This window comes from Brachycentrus maculatus, unplaced genomic scaffold (genome assembly GCF_059751285.1).
Source record: "Brachycentrus maculatus isolate JH-2025_06_01 unplaced genomic scaffold, ASM5975128v1 h1tg000055l, whole genome shotgun sequence".
In the NCBI taxonomy this organism is placed as follows: domain Eukaryota; kingdom Metazoa; phylum Arthropoda; class Insecta; order Trichoptera; family Brachycentridae; genus Brachycentrus; species Brachycentrus maculatus.
The window spans coordinates 4,334,314-4,357,483 of NW_028280809.1; the positions used below are offsets into that span (position 1 = coordinate 4,334,314).

The 23,170-nt window shown below is 32.4% G+C and overlaps 2 protein-coding genes across 6 annotated transcripts; one reads left to right on the plus strand and one right to left on the minus strand.

Moving 5' to 3' along the window:
- The first annotated feature begins 536 nt into the window (after nt 1-536).
- LOC148311932 (low molecular weight phosphotyrosine protein phosphatase 1-like) lies at nt 537-6,189 on the plus strand. The gene is made up of 4 exons (XM_088278217.1): nt 537-744; nt 1,868-2,055; nt 4,573-4,734; nt 5,488-6,189. The coding sequence occupies exons 1-4, from the start codon at nt 702-704 to the stop codon at nt 5,569-5,571; spliced, it is 477 nt and encodes a 158-aa protein (XP_088134343.1). The 5' UTR covers nt 537-701; the 3' UTR covers nt 5,572-6,189.
- Nucleotides 6,190-7,378: 1,189 nt separating this feature from the next.
- Axs (Abnormal X segregation) lies at nt 7,379-19,665 on the minus strand. Of its 5 annotated transcripts, none has more exons than XM_088278210.1 (11): nt 19,447-19,665; nt 18,584-18,866; nt 17,244-17,637; nt 15,834-16,009; nt 14,084-14,242; nt 13,540-13,747; nt 12,574-12,794; nt 10,837-11,067; nt 10,095-10,238; nt 9,296-9,550; nt 7,379-8,815 (listed from the first exon to the last, which is right to left on the minus strand). In XM_088278210.1, the coding sequence occupies exons 2-11, from the start codon at nt 18,776-18,778 to the stop codon at nt 8,741-8,743; spliced, it is 2,058 nt and encodes a 685-aa protein (XP_088134336.1). In that variant the 5' UTR covers nt 18,779-18,866; nt 19,447-19,665; the 3' UTR covers nt 7,379-8,740. The 5 variants fall into 5 exon arrangements, with proteins under 5 accessions (XP_088134336.1, XP_088134339.1, XP_088134338.1 ...); XM_088278213.1 differs by having other exon boundaries at nt 7,760-8,815; nt 19,426-19,662; XM_088278212.1 differs by having other exon boundaries at nt 7,760-8,815; nt 19,355-19,648.
- Nucleotides 19,666-23,170: the final 3,505 nt, after the last annotated feature.

Genomic DNA, 23,170 nt, shown 5'->3' on the forward strand with positions numbered 1-23,170 from the left:
GTTTTCCCATTTCACCATGAATAGACTGACGTTAGAACAGCGCTTGCAAATTGTGCAAATTTATTTTGAAAAAATATTCGGCTTCATCCTCTTTTTCAATGCAAAATTTTTTTTACTAATGAGGCATATTTTTAGTTAAATGGCTATGTCAATAAGCAATTTGCTAAATTTGGAGTGGAGAAAACGCAGAAGCTTTTGTCGAGACGCCCTTACATCCATTAAAAGTCACTGGTGTGCTTCATGGGCAGGTGGAATCATTGGAGAGCGCTACAGAAGCACGATTGCTGACTTCTTCGTACCTCAGTTGTATGGCATTGATGTGACAGAGCTGTAGTTTCAACTAGATGGCGTAACATGCCATACGGTGGGTGCCACCATCAATTTATTGTGGGAGATTTTAATTTATTTACCTCTAAAAAAACACCCGATACGTATATTTTTATTACCGCAACTTTTTTGTCCTCAAGCAAACAACAATAAGAACTTTTAAGTATATATATTCTGGCAACATATCTTTGACATTTGTTTCCATAGATATTTCAAAACACGCGTCTACATATAAATCTCTGGTGGATGAAATTGTGCCAAATCTCTCAAAATAAAGATTTTGTTCGATAATATTTGTGTCGGTGTTTGTGTTTGCCGCATTGCCGTATTTTCTGAGAAATTGTTGCCAAAAATTATTTTAAAAGGATAACGAAATGGCTTCACCGTCAAAGAAGAAGGCTCTGTTTATTTGTTTGGGTAATTATTTTCCGATGCTATATTTATTCACGTGGAAAATAATCTCAGAAATCGATAGTAATTTTAATTAGAAACAAAAATCGCTATCTTGAAATGATAATTTAACTGTGTTTCAAATACTTTGTACGGTGTGTATTCTTACTTATTTTGTTCTGTCCACTAGAAGGCGTGTTTGTCGTAGTGTTTAAAAAATAAATAAATTGAAATATTATATCTTTATAATCATGCCCAAAATTCTAAAATAGATTTTTCTCAAGGAAAACGTTTTTATTTTCAGTATTCATCATACTATAAATTACATTAACTTTTCATGTCAACATTATGGTTTTTTTATATCATTAGATAAATGATGTTTCATAGTAATCAATTTAAAAAAATGTATGAATCTAGTTTTAAAAATATTTAAATAATTTGTATGTTAAATGTTAAGGTTCTTTCGCTATTTGGTGGGATAAGAGTTCTGTAAAAAAAAAATTTTTGCAAATTTTTAGCGTATTCGAGAAATCACAATTTAAAATGTTTTTAATAAGTGACATGAGCAGGTGTCACCCAGGGTCGAATTTGTGGCTTCATATCATGCCTTCTCACACTCTTTGTCCTACACAATGATGATCAAACAGCATTTATAGTAACACAAATATCTGATAATACTAATTGCAATGGCTCTCCAAATTTCAGAAACATAAAAATAAATTTTGAGTGGATAATAGTTTATTCTGATTCTCAGAACTCCGATTGTAGTGGGGTACGATTGATAATCCTGAAATTATCTGGGGCATTGGTCTGTATGTTCCCGATAGTTACCTAAGACAGCGTAGTCATAGATTGTTTCACATTACTATATACAGGACCAACCTGCCAATGGTTATGCCTGTAGGAAGAGCTACCGATGTGCTGAACAATATCACGCTGGATATTGATCTGTTCCATGTGTCTGAAGGGATTTTCCCAAGCGGGAATTTCTACATCTTTAACAAGAGTATTTTTGCTTACTTTTGAATTTTTGTTAATCTATACGCTTTAAATATTAATTTGTAATGTATATGTTAATTATAAATAAATAAATTGAATTAACTGAACGATTCTAATTTTGCAACTAATACTCTCGCATGTTTTGTGTTAGGTAACATATGCCGTTCACCTATTGCTGAAGGCGTGATGATAAAACTGGTGAAGGAGAGTGGTCAGGCTGATAACTGGGAGATCGACAGTGCCGCTCTCGGGTCCTGGCATGTTGGGAAGCATCCTGACTATAGGGCGCTTGATACAATGAAGAAGTACCATGTTAACTATTGCAACAGAGCTAGGCAAGTATGTATAAAATCTCAAATACAAGTTACAATCGTTATTAGGTAATAAATTGAGACAGTTTTTCTTATGAGTTATGGAAAAGTAATCCAACCTGCCAGTCTGATAAATTAAATCTTAACACATTGTTGTCGGGCAGTTTTTTCATTGACCCCGACCCTAATTATACTCCGACAGTCTGCTGCATGACCTTCAGAATATTCAGTTTATCACAAGTAACTGCAAACCCAATTCCGATCTGTGCAATGTTAGGGCATTATCAAACGAATGTCGTTTGATAATGCCCTAACAAGGCGAAACAATTGTCACAATATTAATTTTTTATGTGTTTTTGTTAATAAAATACAGCCTTAGTAGACTCGAAAAATCTGTGTTTGATCTAAAATTAATACATAAATTAAAATGGAGTTCTACAAATTAAACGCCAAATCAATAAATACTATATATGTTATATCCGAGTTGAGGATGATGTGTAGTTGGTTGGCGCTCACTGTCAGTCCAGACTCATACCAATGGCCACGAAGTTCAGTCAGAACTAACAAACTCCATCATTCACACGCTCCGAACCAACGTGGCGGTGACTCATGTTGACTGTATTTTCAACCTGATACTACAACTCATTTTTTACTTTAATAGGTCAATCATCAGTTTCATAATAAGTTTTAATAGGAAAGGCTACATTGTGATATAACGCATATATGTGGATTAGCGCCAACACTCAATGAGACTCAATAGTAAGTGTGACATAATCAGCCTTGCACTGACAAACTTTATGTGTAAACTCTATAGTCTCAGTGTTTTTTTTTTTTAAGTTAAAACATTAATTTTTCACTTTAAATAATAAATTGGGTTGCGACTCTAAAAATCTATCATGAATTTGTCGATCACCCAATGCACCACATCTGTATTTTTGTCATTTAGGAATATTCTGGACTAAAAATATTGAATATGGTTTGAAAATATAGTTTTTTTTTGTTCTCATTTCTAGTGCCCAAATAGATATTAAAAAAATATTTAAGTTTTCTTTATATTTTTTAAAATGTAATTTGAAATTAACAAAATTAACAAGGATATACTTATCTGAATGACAAAAATGCAGTTGTATTTCTTTGTTTTTTTTTGCATTGGATGATTAATATGTGCTAATAAATAAAATGCCTTTATAAAAATATGTGTACTTAATCAGTGGTTTTTTATGTCAACTATTGCTACTCAGCAGATTGCCATTTTCTTCATAATAGCCCCTAGATAATGGTTGACAGACTTGTTATCCTAAGATATCCTATTTTTTTCTTTTACACTCAAGATGCTCTAAAATTGTCCCACAATAGAATATTGTATGCGTTAATAATGATTGTTAAATCTTATAAAAGTATCTAATGCAGAACGTAGATTATGTGTTGTGTCTAAATTTTCTATTCAATGTCACCACAGTAATGATTTAATTGAATATAATTTAGCGTTATATAATATTTAGCCTAGTTTTAATATATTTATATATTTTTATGAAAGCACAATTTGTAGATTAAATAATTAGGATTCAGCTACTTTCCAAAACTATAAAAATAAATTCACGAATAATGAAGATTTTTTTAATACTGTATGGTTGTAGTATATTTTTGTTTGTAATGAAATAGGTTACATATTTATTTAACAGTAATTAAATAAGTAATTGATCCCACGTCTTATTCCACTTCTAAACTTATTAGCTCACGGTATCTCTTTACTAATTTATGGTAATGTTTTAGCAGGTTATTATTCTTACAGCTATTTATAAAGTCATCAACAAAATTGACAATAAATATTGATGTCACTCAAAGTTCTTATGATTCGCCGTCAATGAGAAGTCGCAAATAGCAATTGCTTCTGTGAAGGATCAAGTACTAGTATCAACCATTGTCAGTAGGTTTTGATGACTTTTTCTTCATAAAAAAACTTTTATAGTACAGATTGGTAAAGGAGCCATTAATACATTTACCTAAGGGTTGGTCATGATATACCATGATGCAAATATTCTGCAGGCATGGGTTACCAATGGGCATGTTAAATATTCATTCTAAAATACATACTATGTATGGATAATCGAGGTACGTGATGAAAAGTAGTGATGGGCATCATTTCTACACGCCGCTACATGCAAAAAATATAAATAATGATGCGGGATGACCACTAGTAGCCTTTACATAAACATATACTCAGATAACAGGCGCCGTGGCGTAGTTAGGTAGACGCTTGTCTGCAAAACTGGTGTCATGGGTTATATTCTCGCCGATTGCAAAAAAAACAAGAAAGATTTATTTTCAATTGGTCTCGGTGTTTGTAATGTATTTTTCACACTTACCTTCCTATCCTTACTATCCTACTTGCAGACAAGCCTCTCTAAGTAGGGGCTTTGCGGGTGATTCCTTTATCAAATAAATAAATAAAATAAAAAATGATAAAACAAAGCAGTAAATTACCTCTCCGAGTTGAATGTGTTATAATTATAAGACAGTTTTATGTATTTTTGATGTTTTACAGATAAAAGAGGCTGACTTCCATAATTTTGATTTCATATTTGGGATGGATGAAGACAACATGAAGGAATTAAAACGCAGGGCTCCAAAAACGAGTAAAGCCGAACTCCTTCTTTTAGGAGACTTTGATCCTGAAGGAGACAGGATTATAAGAGATCCTTACTATGTAAGTTACCACACAACTATAGTTTTTATCATTAATTGGAAGTATCTCTTAAATTTTCAGAAATATCGATGGTAGGAATCTTATCTTATTAAAATTTAATTTTGCTTTTTTTAATGTTTGATCAACACACGTTAAGTAAAATATGTACATATAGCTTACATGTGATTGAATGGATTTAGTATTTTTATCAATTGTGTTATCAGCGATTTTATATTTTTTAACATATTTAATTGTTAATTTAGATTTTAATATTGGCATTATTACGTAATAAATTTAATCAGTTAAAAATTGGATTTTATCTAAATTGTGAAATTTTGAGTAGTTTGATTTTATTATTCTTAAGCCAGCTTCTGACTCTTGGAATTGGCTTTCTTACTTCTTTGTAAATTTTTTTTAAAGGAATAATTATTTAGAATCTGACTATGGAAAGGGCCAAAATGCAAACAATTAACACACTAAGGGAAAGGTATTTCTACCCGTTCGGTCGATTTATACTTAAGGACGGGAAGGGTATTTTTACCTTTTACACCGGCCTCATTTCAAAGTCAGAAAAGAAAAAATTATTTAATGTTTTTATATTAATACACTTATGTATATGGTGAGGTGTTAACTATATGTACACGATTATCAAATCCCGTCGCCAGTGGTCTGCAGGCGTAAAAACCACCCATCCGAATTGTGTTCATCGAAATTTAGAGAACCATTTTTAGTATTTTAGGCAATCATTTAATCAATTTACGTTTTTTTTTACAGGACGATGATAGTGTTGGATTTGAAAAATGCTATGTGCAAGCAATGCGTTGCTGTAAGGCTTTCCTGGAAAAACATTCTGTATGAATATGATACTTTATTAAAATTAAACACTTGAATATACCACTTAAATGAGTTTTATTTTTATTTACAACTAGTTTCGAAAACGACAGATGTTTTTATCTTCTGGTACAAATTAAAACTAACGAACAAAAATATATTTAGGTGTATATATAGGTTAAAAAAAAACAAAAGTACTAATAAAGGTCAAGTCATGAATAATTTAAAAAATTAAGAAATACATAAAAATTTAAATTCAGATAAAACATTAATTAATAATATACTGTTTCAAAATACGTCACCATTATTATCAATGTTTCCTTTTTAAAAAAATCTTGTTCCTTAACCTCCTCCCCATATTTTTTAACCTATATATATATACACCTAAATATATTTTTGTTCGTTAGTTTTAATTTGTACCAGAAGATGAAAACATCTGTCGTTTTCGAAACTAGTCGTAAATAAAAATAAAACTCATTAAAGTGGTATATTCAAGTGTTTAATTTTAATAAAATAATCATGTCATTCCTCAAAGTTAATGCCGAATCAATAAATAATATGAATATGATACAATACTTTACATGATACTTATTATAATGAACATTTAACAAGGTATACTACAGCAATAATAAATTATACACCCAGTGAATTTGTTTTTATTTTTACATCCTTTCTTTCCAATTTATTTTAGGGAGAATATCGAAAAAAAAAATTGAATAAAAAAAAAACAGGGCAGTTTTTAAAATATTTAATTTTATATAAAATATTGCAACAAAAGTTGCATTTTTAAATTAAGCCATTAATATACTATACATTTTTCATAATTAACATAATATTGTCATATATATATCTTAGAATAATAAAATCTATGCAGTGAATTATATACTTTCTTTCAATCTTCACAAAGATCAGAGATGTTATTTGTTTTAATTTAAAAAAAAAACACAAAATAATGATAATTTATTAGGACAATACTGTTAATATACTAGTTGTAACATGATTGTTGCGTAGAGCTCATGCAAGATGGAAAATTCTACGGGTGGCGTAAAATTAAACACCTTTAGGCAGATGTAATAATTTTTGCAAATGGTGTCTTACGTTGAATCATATTTGACATTTGTGAACCAGACAGCTGCAGTATACAAAGAGATTAATAAAATGGGTACAACTGTGTATTAACTCTGACGGCAGCCACTTGACGGACATCATATTTTCCACTCCACAGAAAAAATTGTTAGTTCGCTCAAAAACTTTTTATTTTATTAAGTGAAAAGTTTTTTTTTGTACCACCCTAAATTTGTTTATATACTGCAGCTGTCTAGTTCACAAATGTCAAATATGATTGAAGTACGACGCTATTATAAAAAATTATAACATCTTCCGATAGTGATTAATTTTGCACCACCCTGTATATAACTCGATAATTGTTATAATAAAAATTTTAAATTAAAAAAGTGAAATTATTAAATCTCATCATCACCCTTAAAAAGAACTAATGTGCGTATCACCTTTGTTTTATAATAAAATTTATATGAAATATTTCATAATCCTGTAAAATTTTATATTCTGATTAAGTAAATGGCTTAGATTTAAATGCGTTAGGTTATAAAAGTTAGGTATAAACTTTACTATGCACAACACCAAGGATATTCGAATAACAATTATAATAAAATTTTAAGGCTTACAAATATTCAATATTAGAGGCACTTCTGTAAAATAAATAAATGAGCCCCAGAAAAGCTTTTATAAATCTATTAACACAACATGCAACACCCTGAATTCGCATAGTAATATTATTAATTCTATGACTATGTTCTTAGTTATTATTTGGTCATTTTTTGCTTTAGACGGTTGAATAATAAATATTTGTTTATGTAAATAAAAGCATTTCTTTCAACATTTTGGTTATATAAACTGTTTTGGCACGACTTATAATTTTATTAGCAAAATATTGACTTTGTTAGTATGTAATGCCATTATAAAAATATAAATTAAAATTATTCCGAATAAATGCAAACAATTCTAGTCTTATAATATATATCATTATCAAAGTAAATAAGTACATTTTTGATACAAAGTTTTGATAGGTAGGTATTCAAACTTTTTTGAAAATGTGACTTTCGAACTCTTGACGGCTTTAGGGCGTTTGTGCACTACACGGATATTTACCATTCGGCTCTTCAGTTAGCATATAAAACGGATGATTGGCTTGTGCTTTTGTCTTTCTTTCTTCGGATCGGTGTGCTCGATCGGTGCGTTATCACGGTACGTGTAAATTCGATCACGCTAAACTGTCTTGGTAACTTTTATTCTTCAAAACCGGACTGCCTTAAGGTACAGATTTTATAACTAGTAAAGATCTTTAACCCTTCCTTTTCAGTGATGTTTAACTAGTACTGCTTGTAATAACTTTAATATCTCGATAAATGTAATCAATGATAAGTTCAGATTTTAGATATTCCTCCATAATACATTTACGCATTGAATGAAAAAAAATAATTTTAGCATTTACCACTTATTGGGCACATTATAAAGATATTATGTGAGAATCGAGAAAAATGTCAAATACGATCAAACGTACATCGTCGGAAACAACCTCTACGTGACGCTTTTCACATCTTACTCTTACTTGGTTATATCGGAATGCGAGACATACCATCTCAGTTCTCATTTATGTTTCTAGTAATTAGGCAGTAACTTTCGGGCAGCCAACTGAGGTGGTTGTCTCGCTCGTTTGTAAGCGTGAGTCAATGATTTTTTCATGTTTTCAGCTATCAAACTTGGATAAACCGCTTTTCACATCTTACTCTTACTTGGTTATATCAGAATGCGAGACATACCATCTAAGTTCTCTGTATGTTTCTAATAATTAGGCAGTAGTTTTCGGGCAGCCAACCAAGGTGGTTGTCTCGCTCATTTGTAAGCATGAGTCAATGATTATTTTCATATTTTCAGCTATCAAACTTCGATAAACATCACTTTTGACTTCAAATATAGTCAGTTTAGGCGATCATCGATGAATGTTATTTTTTATGATTTTAATTAGTTTATTTTTACATGTGTATTGACTACTCAGCACCAGAACGCGCGGATCAATGTGAGGTGTATATATTTTTCCTGTTTTCCCTTATCGGATTGTCATAGTTGCCATTTATGTCACAAACATGTTCCAAGTACCTCTTCTAAATGTTTTTAACTAAAATTTTGTTTTAGATGTTCCATAAACAGATCTAAACTTCCTAGAGAGTATCCTTGTATTTCTCTGTAGCCTCTGAAAACAAAAGCACACATATAAAGAGATACCTGTTAATGAATAAAACTTCAAATAACTTAAGGATTCATATCGCTCACTCCTTTCAAGAACGTCATAAATCTAAAATTGTCAATTTTCAGTTGTGCATGTTTTCAAAATGCCCAGAAAATGTACTATATCCCAGCAAAAGAGGCATATTTTTAACTTAATATTTACCCGCTACAGGGCAGAAAGTGTTGTTTTTGCATTTTGAAGAAAAGGTATTGTTTAATTATTTTTTAAATAAACTAAATATTATTCAAATGGAGAAAAAACTTTCAGGTTTTACCTAAAAATATCTGTTGCACAGTAAAAAGTTCAATAAGTGCCTTATATTTATTTTTAACATAATGTATTATATTTTTAAACTTTAAAAACGTTCTCCTGAGAAATCAAGTTTTTAGATTTATGACGTTCTTGAAAGGAGTGAGCGATATGGTATAATTGCTTTGCAGTTACCTCATTCTTCAAAGCCATTTTAGAAATGTGATTCTTTCTCGCCAGAGCGATTCGAACCCACTCCGGTTTGTCAGGAATAGCTTGATGAAGGACGTATCTCACTCCGAGTAGCAAATGTTCCAATACCACAAAGTAGAAGAAGAGATCGTGAGGTTTCATCTCCATGCTTTCGGCATAGTTCCTTATTTGCGGAGATAGCCAGAGAAGACCACAGTTGGTCATGATGGACATTGCACCCACAACTTCAAACGATCTCTATAATTTACAACAAAAAAACAAACAGATAACTAACTAACTAACCATCACGCCGCAGGAGTAGGCAGAGAGAATAGAACGCCACACCACTCTGTCTTTGCAAACATTCTTCGCCTCTTCCACGTTCAGGCATCTCCTCATACATACCCGCCGATTGTTACGACTCCTAACCTGACCACTTTCAAGTATTTGGTATACCTGATCCTGCCAAGTTTTTTTCTGTCTTCCTCTGCTCCTTTTTCCAATAACATTCGCCTCATACATTTGTTTTACCGTTCTTTCTTCACTCATTAGTTCTACATGTCCAAACCATCTCAACACATCTTTCTTAATTTTATCTATAATTCTTATCTCAGCTTTGCATTCCTTCCTTATTTAACTATTCGAACATCTATCATACATCGTTTTGTTGCACATTTTTCTGAGAGATCGCATTTCGACTGCATTCAGTCTTCTTTCATCCTTCTTTTGCCAACAATCAAGCAGATGTGATACGTAAATATTATAAAATCATTTTTAAAATACATAATATGATCGTGATTACCTGCCAAGCGCCAATATCTTTAACTTTTCTTGCCAGAGGTCTTTGGTAAACTCTGCATAGTTTAAAAGCGTCAGCTCTGATTTCTATAATGTTATTGGCAACTGCCCAAAAAGCTGCCAATGGATAAACTGAAGAAAACAGAACCTAAAAAATATTCTTATTAAATTTAATGTCTTCTACTTCCTCTACCCCTTGTCCGCACCCAATGGTGCGTAGGGCATTTTTCAATACTGTCACCAATTTATTCTTATAGTAAAATACTGAATTCTGAATTCTAACCCTTCTCTGCACCCAATGGTGCATAGGCACTGCATCGAATCGACGTAGCATTATTTTGATCGTTACATGAAGGCAACGTAATCACTCCTGCACTTTAGGGACCAGTCCATGGTAATATTAAATAAATTTTAGAGTGTAAAATAACTAATATATATTTTCACCCCTCCCTGGCAATTGAACCCGGGACCTTACGCACGGTAGCCGGGCGTGCTGACCATTACACTACGGAGGCGGACAATAAATTTAATGTAAAAAGAAACAATTTAGTTTTTATAATAAGGCTTATAAATACCGTTTTTCAGCAATAAGGATTTATTTGGTTAATAAACAAGCAGAGACAGAGACATTGTAAAAAAAATATTAGGTTTTTGAGACGGTTGGCCAGTGGATAATGTAGGAATGTTTAAATTATATTTGGCAAGTGTGAATTTAACATAATTTTATTTGGCATGTACATACTTACCACGTAACCAAACTGAATGAAAAGTTCTAAATAATCATCATATGTTCCTTCATAATCCTCCATTTTTCCTTCTTCATTGGCTTGATCGATACGTGGGTCTTCGTAATGGAGGCATTCCACATCTTGTAACGCAGCAGGGACGATAACAAGATTCTCATTAAAAGTATAACTCCTCTTTTTACTATATTTAGTTGAAGGGTATCCAGAAAAAATGCTTTTTATGCTCTCCAACTGAAAGGAAGCACATAATAAATAATGCGTTTGAAAATTTTAATGATACAAAATACAGACTTAACCCTTTCCGGTCCCCCAAAATTAAAAAAAAAGCTAGGTAGGTACATAGATAGTTACATTCCAATTGAAAAAAAAATCTTTTGTCCTCTTCTCCACATACTGTTGTAATAGATACGAGTGACAAAAATGTAAGCTTAAAATTGAAATAAATAATACTAATGATGAAGAAAATGTCGAATAACATCCGACATGGGACCGAAGAGGAAAAAATCGATGTCGAATGAGATTCGACATTGGACCAGTAAGGGTTAAATGCAGTGACATTAATTAATTCAGCAGTCACTTTGTGATAATACCTATCCATTTTTAATTTAAGTTTTACTTGGTAAATACTATTTCTTGAAATCCATTGTGATATGTGTTTCGAAGCATTTCGCATCGAAATGGGCGCATGCTTCGGTGTTTTAAAATGATGCAGAATACTTCGAAACACATGTTACAATAGATCTCAAGAAATAGTGTTATTTACCAAGTAAAACTTAAATTAAAAAATAAATGTAGTATTTTTTTTTGGTCAAATCAAATGACTGGATCATAACCTCTCAGAAACCAGCTCCCTTCTTCCTCTGATTTCTCCCTTTCCCAGTTTTACATTAATTAGGAGCCTTTCTAGATTTGCATCTCCGATGCAGTGAATATGTCCAAAATAATAGAGTGGAGATTCTAACTTTGATATCTATTCCAAAATGGACACATTTGTTGTGTTTGACAACAGAACCACAGTTTAAACATATTAAGCTTCTTTCTATGTTAAAACTGATATTTCCTATTAGTATTAGTAGTAAAAAATATATGCAATAAACGTCTTCAAAGTGTAGTATCACTCTTTCCTTAAACATAGAAACATCTTCTTCGTCTTTAATTGACATTTAATATCTTGACATTCATAGAAATCCACATTACCCATCGAAATACCCACCATTATATGTTCTCCTAGACCTAATAATAGCAATTATTGTTAGTATATAAGGACATGTTGTAAATATTTTTAGTCAGTGTTGGATAATGTCTTAATAAGACGAAACGCGTCACATAAATAAATATACCTAATAATCATATACATAAATAAAAGTAGAATTTAATCCAAAAACCTTGTTTAATTTTGGATATATAACTTAACAATTCAATATGGAATTCTACCAACTGTCTGCAGTTACAATAAAAACATCTTCTTCTCCGGACATTTTCCTCATTGCTGAGGATCATGACCCCTCTGCTCGCTTCCTCTGGAACCTCGGACAACACTTCGCCATTGGTCCCTTCATTGTGCAGCCTTTAGAGTTCCTACAACTGAGAGGCCTATGATCTCTTTCACTCAGTCGGTCCATCAGGTTGGAGATCTAGCTCTCGCTCTCTGACCTTCTAGGCCACAGGTTGTGACAAACCTCTCCAGGTTGTCTGGTGGTCTAGACACATAAATTATAAATCGAAAACAGGACAAACCTGATTAAAAGATCCTCGTAAAATTAAAGGAAGAATTGCTTCCTGGAAGTGATTAATTCCCTGTAATATGATAAGCATAGTGGCAACTTGCTGCCGTAACATTTCTGGATCTTGAAGAATAAAGGCGATGTAGAACAGAGACATGAAATTGTTCACAAATTCAAAAAGCACCAATTTTATCACACGGTGTCTCTCATACTGAGATTGAGTGCGGTGGTTTTCTGAAAAGAAATATTTTTAAAGTTAGTAAATTAAAATTCGGAATAAAAATGTAATTGCGGTCAATTACTGCATAAAATGGAATAAAATTTGTATATTATTATAAGCAATTTTCAACCATTGATTTGCCAAAACCAAGGTCATTATAATTAAAAAATAATTTTGAAGTTGATAATAATGATAATTACAGTAGACGCTCTCTAAACAGGCGCTGCTTTAAACGACCTCTTCCAGGAAGCCTCGCCGCCAAAATACACGCAGACAACATGAACGTCTGTAGTGATGTGTGGCTTTTTCCTGTACATATTTTTACAGTTTGTGAAATTTTTATTTTTAAAGTGTGAGTTTTTCATACAGAGTAAAAGTTCAGTTTTCTTAGTGTTTTGAAAAAAATTATGTTCGTTTTCTTACTTGCGAATGTGTTTTTTTAAATGTGTTTTTCACTACCTCCTCTTTAACCGGCTTTTTCCTTATTCGGTCCTGGGTCAGTCCTGTCAAGGCCGGTTAAGAGAGCATCTACTGTATACAAAACTTCAAAAAACAATGCAAAGAAGTTTAAAGATGTCAATACACATCATATTTTGTAAAAATAAATTTGAAAGCGCTCGAGTTATAAGCGCGAATGCAACATCTCTATAATCCTATGGGACTTATTTTGTTTGGACAAAAAGGTAACTTGATAAAATGAGTATCAAAAAAGTATTTTGTGTACTTTTAATACTGCACAAAATAAATTAAAGCAATTACCCCACTCAGTCAGAAAAGTTGCAAAGTTCCTATATATTAAATTGACGATAAAAACAATCGCTGTATAGATGACGCTCGGTATCATGATAATATAACTGTTTGGATCAAATTGCATTTTCAGTTCATCTTCTGCCCAGAAGGACCACAACATCAATACGTAACCTCCGCATAGACACAAGCCGACAATTGGTAAAGAGACACAATACATCTGTAAAGAAATAAAAAAGCGCATTTAGTGACAAATAATAAAATAGAAAAGGGTTTAAACTTGTAGTAAAATGTAAGTATTTTGTTATTACCACATTATTAAAATATATTTAGTATATTTAAAAAAAATTAAACAATCCCTTTTCTTCAAAATACAAAAACAACGCTTTCTGTCCTGTAGCGGGTAAATATTAAGTAAAAAATATGCCGCTTTTGCTGGGATATAGTACATTTTTTAGGCATTCCGAAAACATGCACGGCTGAAAATTGACAACTTTTGATATATGACGTTGTTGAAAGGAGCGAGCGACATATGAAATTAGAATTTAAATGGTACCTTAAGATTGGTTTTCCATCTTGGAGCGACAGGTAAGGCTTTTCCTGTTACCGGATCTATCCCCATTTTACCCTGGAAATTGGCTCTTGGTTCATCCAAGCTTGTCATACCAATAGTTCCCCAATTGAAAGCCAATTCATTACTTTTCCTTCTCCAGAGCTATAAATAAAAAAACTCATAAAAAAAACAGTTTGTTTGTCAGCAGTGGGGTACACAGAGAATTAATTAGGGTAAGCAGTAGAGGTAGGTAGTAAGGTATAAATATATATATATATAAAACCCTTATCCGCACCCAAATGGTGCATAGGGCACTGTGTCATATAAACGCAGTGTTATCTTGATCGTTTATACATGAAGGAAAGGTGATCAGCCCTCCGCTTCAGGTACCAGTCCATGGTAATTTTGAATAAATATTACAGTGAAAAAATCACTAATATTTATTTTACCCCCCTTGGGAATCGAACCCGGGACCTCCAGAACGGTAGCCGAGCGTGCTGACCATTACACTACGGAGGCGGACAAAAGTAGTAAGGTAGTAAGGTAAGCTAAGTACTACTTTATGTATCATATGAATGTTTGACATTCATTTGAAAACGCCATAACTAGGCGAAACAATTGTCACAATTTTTTTGGTGTTTTACAACAATAAAAATAGATGTCTCTAGTGAAGTTCTAGTGATTCAAGAACAACGTTTCGAAATTGGTTCATATATATGTATAGAACTTCCAAAAATTTGAGTAGTGTGGTTGTCGATAATGGGTAGAATTGATGAATGTTACACATGTGTAGTGAGCACTTAAACGAGCCTATGACGGTCGTCAGCCCCGTAAATGCCCAGACTTCCATATTCTTCTTCATCTTTGATGAGATGTCAAAAAAAAACATGAAAAATAAATAAATAGAAAAATAAAATAAAATACAACTTAGTAGACTCGAAAAATCAGTGTTTGATTTAACATTTAATACATAAATTAAAATGGAGTTCTACCAATTAAACGCCAAATATATAAATAGGTACTACTTACTAGGTAGTAGAGGTAGGTAGTAAGGTAATATAGGTACTACTTAGTAAGGTAGGGTATGTATATACCAGTATTGGTTGCATTTTTATATGTCACGCGGGTAAGTTTGGATAGGCACTGCTTTTCTGCCTATATGGAATGCATGCCCCTGCGTGTCAATCCCCTTTAAATTTACCAGCACTTGTGGTCTTTTGTACCGCCGCACAAATCATGTGGATCAAATTTAGTAATTTTCACAACTGATGCGTCAGTAAATGTCAGTAAATGCGTGAGTAAATGTTTCTAAAGAATAATGTCATTTTCTGACCAGTCACAACTGGTGTTAGTAACACCATTACTGTCATTAAGTGTTAAAAGATTAAGACGTTGATTGCCACTGCAATTTTCAGAATTCTGGTATAAAAAGCCAATTTTATTTAATCATAATACATATACATTTAATAAAAAAATACATATTATTATATTTTCTGAGCATTTATTGATAAATTTTCTATTCATGTAATCCAGCATTGATTTTTTTTTCTCATTCTAGAAGTCATCTATCCATATTAGCACTGATAAACTAGGAATTTTAATATTGCTGCACAAATATGGCAAGTAAACACAGTACGGGATAACTCGTAGTCAGCGTCCTAGCAAAGAACGCAATCTTCGAGTTATCTCGTAGTTGGCAGTCAACGTGTTAAGAATGTAAAATATGTTTTTGTGATATATATTATGTACTTACTTCTAAATATACAATTACCCACAGAATATTGAAAATGCAGAAAAATACTAGTGTCTCATGACTCAAAAACAATTGGATGAATCCTAAAATCATTGGGAATATTAATGCTGTCGTGTAGAATCCAATGAAGATAAAATATAATGCAACAGCTTCCCCAAAATATGTTTTAATTTCCTCTGAAAAAAAAAATAAATAAAATATATCCAAAACATAAGTATTTGATACTTAATAGATACAGTAGAACCTCTTATAACGAGTAATTTGCTAAACAAGCAAAAAAGTTGCTCACTTAACGAGTGACATTTAACTAAACTGACCATTTATTTTTATCCTCAAAACGGGACATCTACCAATTTTTACGTAATAGAATGTATATTTAAAAAAGGAATTTTTCAATAGTTTTTTGTATTAATAAAAACAAAAGGAATGTTGATAAAAAAAAATAAAAGGGAAAAAATAATAGAAGTGTGAATAAATTATTTTGTTTTCTATTTTTTTGATGAACAAATTTTTTAAGTATGGGAAGGTTTGCTTTTAAATAAGAATGGAATTATTGACCGGATTATAAACTTTTTTTTTTTTTATGACAACATTGCTTTAAGTACTCCCGAGTTGTAATTGTGTTTTTTCTGTCGTCCACAGCAAAATTGTTACTCTGTATTGCTCTTTTTTAGAAAATGGGACATTTCCACGCCCCGAAACTTTACTTTGAGACAGCGGGGCAGGCAATCTAAAAACTGGACAGTCCCGTTCAAAACGGGACATATGGTTACTTTACATTTGGCATAACAAGGTACGCAGGAAGGGCAAGTCCCTTTTTCACGACATTCACTTATGAGCCGGGACTTCTGCGCTAGTCAAAACTAAAAATATCTGAATGGGTAAGATTCTGGAAGGATTTATGCTCATTATGAGAGGTTCCACTGTATTTGGTATTTTGTCAAAATAAACATATTTAACAGAACATAGAGCGCCGCATCAGACTGATGTGGTGTTATGTGAATAATCAAATTACATGAGTGCCTTAAGCTTCAGATATTTTTCAAGATAAAATATTTCCAACAACAATAATCATTTATTGTTAGTTAATGATCATCCATTAACTATGTATAAATTTATGTTATGATTCACAGGGGGGTTAAATGAATATAGGTGATTTTGTTCAATCTATTATTGATTTAGTAATGCAATGGACTGATTCTTGAAGTACTATTCCATAGTGTAACTACTAACCTCGCTGTCATAAAATTAACTATCAAGATATGATAATTGCTTCAATACGATACATTGCCTTTTGCACCACTAGGTGTGGATAAGGGAACGAAAAAGAAGGGAATCGAACCCGAAACCTTCACCAGGGTGGTGGACAAATCTGTTACATCAATTAATGAAATAATAAAAAAGCCTTACCAAAAGGTTGTTTACGGAAAAGGGCCATAAACCATTTAGATCCCAACTTCCTTAAAGCATCTTCATCGTGCAATGCGTAGATTTTCTCTATGATTCCTGCCTGCAATAACGCTTGAAGTATAGATTTTCCTTGGTACAGGTACAAATTGTTATAGCCAGGGACATGATTCTCATCAACAGTAGCCCTAATGTTTTCTAGTTCATGCCTCACTATGGTCTGCCTTTCCGATGTTGAAAGGAAATCATCGACGTGCATTCCGTCTTCTAGAAACTCCTCTAACTGACTGACGAGGAATTCTCTCAAAACTCCAGAATGGTCTCGCTTGACTATTTCAATTTCTTCGGCAACTTGGAGGAATTTAATCTTGGATGCTGATATGTGCAATATGAGACCCTGAAATGATTAATAAAAAATACAAATGTGACTAAAGAGGTAAAGTAAATATATTTTCATAATGTTATTATGGTGGCAGGTCAAATGCCGTCTGTTAAAATAAACACATTGTTTGCGGGAATCATTTAAAAGTGTAGTAGAGTTAAATACTGTTGGTAGAGAGCGAAAGACGCTTATATGCATTCTACTGCTTATTTTTGGTAGAGTGCGAGGGATCTCAAAAAATATTTCACAGATCGGAATTGGGTTTGCGGTTACTTGTGATTAGTATACAGAGGGTCGGACAGCAGACTGTCTGAGTAAAATTAGAGTCGGGATTGATGAAAAACTGCCAGACAACAATGTGTTTAGAATATAGACGAAGGTATATAAGTACCCAGAAAAAAATACAACATGAAAATTAATGATTAAAATAATGGATTTCTATCAAGAGCATGATTACAACAGTTGTTCTTTCTGTGAATGAACTTCTATTTTGCAAATATGAATATGTATATTGAATCAATAATAATAAAAAAAAATCACATTTAAATGTTTTGTGTTATCCTCAAAGGACTAAAAAGGATACATTTTAACAATGTACAACTTAGACAATCTAGTAAGAGTACAGTTATCCAACACCGAATGTCCTATTATCTTCTCACTACCGTATTATTCCTCCTCCATTTCCATTCTCATATACTAATAATTTCCTTCACCATGAGCTCCTTCATTTACGACATCTGCATCCTATTAAGCATTTCCACTTCTATCAGGAGCACAGGACTGGTTACCCTGGTTTATTATAATTACAATCAATATTTGAACACCGTGTTTATTCTTTGTGAACCAGAATAATATAAAATTTTATGCAGCGAAAATTTAATGTTTAATTTACCAACATTGCAGTATACAAATTGGACATAATTTTACTGTAATATACAAAATATAATATAAAGGTAGGTACCTCATTTTCTTTGTACGGTTGTCTGCGAACCAGGAGTTCAGCTCCCCCATCCCCTCTTTTTCCTCTTACTCTGTTAATAAACCAAGCTAAAGCTTTCTCATTCGCTTTATGAGAAAACTTTACAACAATATATGTCTGAGGAAATACTGCTGTGTTGTCATCTGAAGAACTATTGTCGTCATACGGCGAAGACATGGTGGTTATATTTAATTTAAAATAAAAAGTTTTATATTGATACTCTACACTTTCTTCATCAAATCTTAGATCAAAATCGTAGGACAATCTGGAAAGATGAAGTAAATAATACGATCAAAAGATAACCTTAAAAACGATGTTTTGAAATCAGCTGTCCTTTGACAGTGACAGATAAAAATAAAATAAAAAACATAGCAAAACAAATCAAGTAAATGAATACCTATAAAAATACTGATTGGAAAAATTAAAATTCTGTATAAACGTCAAAATTATATTAATATAACTTTCCGAATGCCACCAAAAACTTACTATTATTAAATCGGCAAAATTTGATACATTTCACAGTACGTGGGAAGCATATTGTATGATGTGCCGACATACGCGTATGCAAGTATTTAATTTAATTTACTTACCACAAAATTTAAAACAGTTTGATTGATAGCATCAATTTACATTTCCGAGAAATATCTGTTTTCTCACTTTACGTATTCACTATTTTAAGCGATGAAGAATATGTAAGCATAACCTAATTTGAATACTGAGAAATACGTGATTTACACGGACATCTATTTTTACCTGCGCTTGCTCCGAGATATGTAAACATTGTATTTGATAGTATATCGCAAAATACTAATATTTATCCGTACCTAAGTTACTGACATAATTACCTCGTACTTTACACAAGTAATCGATGAATAACACTTGTTTTGATAACTTATTCGGAACAGATAAGATCAATTATAATCATTAGTATTATCAGGTATTTAGTCCTACACTTAATATAGGCTTATTTAATTTTATAAACGTAATGATCAAAATACACTGAAGGAATAAATCGATCGATCAATCAGTCTCAAGTCTAAAAAGTCTAGCATTTGCCATTTAGTAAAAAAAAAACATATATTTTTCTCATTATATAAGACTTGCCCTGACATCTGTCGGAAATGTGTTGGAGCTAATAAAGACTATATTAAAGTATGCTTACATTTTTTGTCCACAGATGACCGATGTGAGCTGATTCTTTAAGTTTTTGAGTAACCAACTAGAATACGAATCTGTATCGCTCAAATGATCCGTTCACTAAAACCAAATCAATTGAACGATTTGATTTTCGTTGGACAAATCACCCGGCGAGGTGGGAGAATTTTATAAAAAAATATTGACGAGAGTCGACAAGAAAAAAAAAATGATTTCTGGGTATTTTTCATTATATAAAACCTTACTTTTCTCCAGTTTTTAGTGAAAAATAGTGAGTCAGTAACCAGTGAATCGGTCAGTGTTAGTGAGAAGATTGACTCAAAATTAGGATTTGGTCACTCAATCAATGTATGAACAGATCATTGAAATCACGTGCTAACCACGATGTTGCGACTCGTCTGACGAATTAAATCGGATCTACAAAAAAACGCAGCGATTAAAATAATTTGTTCATGATTAATATTAAGTATTATTATTTATACTACACATATATTAAAGCATCGGTCGCATTGAGATAAAACTTAATGTAAAAAAATTGGCAATATTTAATTTATTACTCGTACAATATTCGTAATGCGAATAATAATTTATTATGGAATAAAATTCTCAAAAAGTAAATTTTAAAGTGCCTCCCAATAGTAGAAAAATTTAAATCGTTATCACTGTTCACGTCATCGTCATGAGAGCTTCAATTTCAATCTACATCCCTTGAGGCGGGTTTATCCATAGCCTGCAACTGCTATTGGTTAAAACACCGTTTTCGTATTGAAAAAATGCGATTTTCTTCGAAATAAATGTATGGTTTGAAAAAAAAAGAAATTGAAAGATATGGAGATAAACAAAATGATAAAAAATATTTATTCGCCAAATTCCAAGATATGGATAAGTATATTCTTTCAAAAATGTGCGCAGATATCAAGTGCGGTTTCTCGCGCAGTCGGTCGCGTACAGACTTTGTAAATTTGAGAGTACAGCCTTTAAATCCTCATATTTGAATCACTAGCATTGGCCGCCTCGTCCAGAGTTAGCTTTCTTGAACGTGTAAGCATTATTTTCTTCAATTCCTTTCACTGTAAAGTTAGTGCCACCTTCCTTCATTGTGAAGTCGTTGAGGTTGATATTGTTTAGTTTGTAAAGCCGTATCATCATATCTAGTACGGCTATTTCATCCTGATCGGCATTTAAAATTGCATAATATCCTTTGATCGGTCTGGCGTTTTCTCCATCGTTGACTTTTGTAAATTGATCTTCCAAGTCGATGACAGCCGCTCCGAGAGGGAGTTTCGAAGGAAGACAAGCACAGGACATTTTCTGCCAGACATCTATGTAAAGTTTGCCATCTTTTGAGGCTTCTACCATGGATTCATTTGTGAGGAATAAACACGTCTTTCCCTTTTCAAATTTGACAACGTACGGGCATGATTTTTTCCTCATTGGATCATTCGGCTGGGAGACTTCGAAATTGATTTCGTTCAAGAACTTAAAACCGATACAAGTCTCGTGATTGTCGTCAATACAGCAAACATGCTTCTGTATCTTAATACTACTTATATAAATATTGAGTACGTAGTTAGTTCCTAAAATTGCCGGCATGTTTGTTTATTAATATTTTCACGGACAATTTTAAAGATATGGTATTTAAGACGCTAAAAGCTGACATTCTGAATTGGCGATGACAGCTTTTTGAATTTCGAAAAATGGTATCACAAATATAATGTTTCAATCACTGGGTGAGTACCTATCAAGTATTTGAAATACTCGATCATGTCAAGTTTTCCTCAGTCTTCCTCTGCTTCTATTACCAACTACATTCGCCTCATAAATTTGTTTTACCGTTCTTTCCTCACTCGTACTTTCCACATGTCCAAACCATCTCAACACACCTTTCTTAATTTTATCGATAATGCGTATCTCAGCTTTGCGTTCTTTCCTTATTTCACTATTCGAACATCTATCACACATCGTTTTGCCGCACATTCGTTTGAGGGATCGCATTTCGACTGCATTCAGTCTGCTGTCATCATTATTTTGCCAACTCTAGGCTTCACTTCCATACATAAAGATAAAAAAAACAAACAAAAAACTGAATAATAGATTGTTCATAGGTAAGTGCGTAGGTAAAAAGTATTGTACATAGGTAAGTACGCACCAAAATGTCGTCATTGAGCTGATCTAGCGGACTTCGACATCGACCAATGATTAATAAATAGTTGGTGTGAACAATGGTACCGCGGGTCATTGACGAGTGCCAAGTCGACTGTCTCTCCCTGCCACATCTCCGCGTCACTATTTATTATGGAGCCACAATCAGCCTCCGATCTGTATCATCTGAGCTAGACCGCCTCCTGACAGCTAGGGTGACCAATCATTTATTCGGGTCGCGTTGTCAAAACCCTACCACTTTGGTTCAATCTGGGCAAATAGTCGAACGTTGGCCAAAAAACTCAAAGTCATTGATGTATATATTTTCGTTTGCCTAAAAATTAAATTACCCATGGTAAAAAAAACACAACGTTAAAATATAATTTAAAAGGGTTTCTCACGAGAGGTGGTATCATATCGCTCACTCCTTTCAAGAACGTCATAAATCAAAAATCGTAAATTTTGAGTTGTGCTTGTTTTCGGAATGCTCAGAAAATGTACTATATCCCAGCAAAAGAGGCATATTTTTAACTTAATTTATACCCGCTACAGGGCAGAAAGTGTTGTTTTTGCATTTTGAAGAAAAGTTATGGTTTAATTTTTAAAAAAAAAATATAAAATATTTTTCAAATGGAGAAAAAACCTTCTGGTTTTACCTAAAAAGATCTGTTTGCACAGTGAAAAGTTCAATAAGTGGCTTTATATTTATTTTTAATACATTGTATTATATTTTTAAACTTTAAAAACGTTCTCCTGAAAAATCAAGTTTTTTGATTTATGACGTTCTTGAAAGGAGTAAGCGATATGTACTCGTACATGATAAAAATCCTGTATAAAATACCACCTGTCAACAGTTTTCCAGTTTAAAAAAAAACTCGAACCTGGGACCTCCAGCACAATAGTCAAGCGTATGATATTTATTTATTTTATCAATTACAAAAATGTGTCCTCACTAAGTTTTCCCGTGCCGAGGGCACATTTAATAATATTTATTTTTAAAATTATAATGAAAGAAAATTGTTGATGCAATCAACAACTTGGCCGAATGATTAATTTTAGATCTACCTACCTCCATTATCCATTTATTAAAAGCTCTTTCGTATTTAGTTTCCATTTTTAATGACATTGATAATGGAGAATAGAAGTAGGTTGTACAACATTATTGCACTATAACCAAAAAAAAAATAACTAAAAAAAGGTATGTTTTAGGTTTTCTTTGATGTGTTTCTATGGTTTGTATCTTTAGTTCTAATCGTAACTGTACAATGTGTA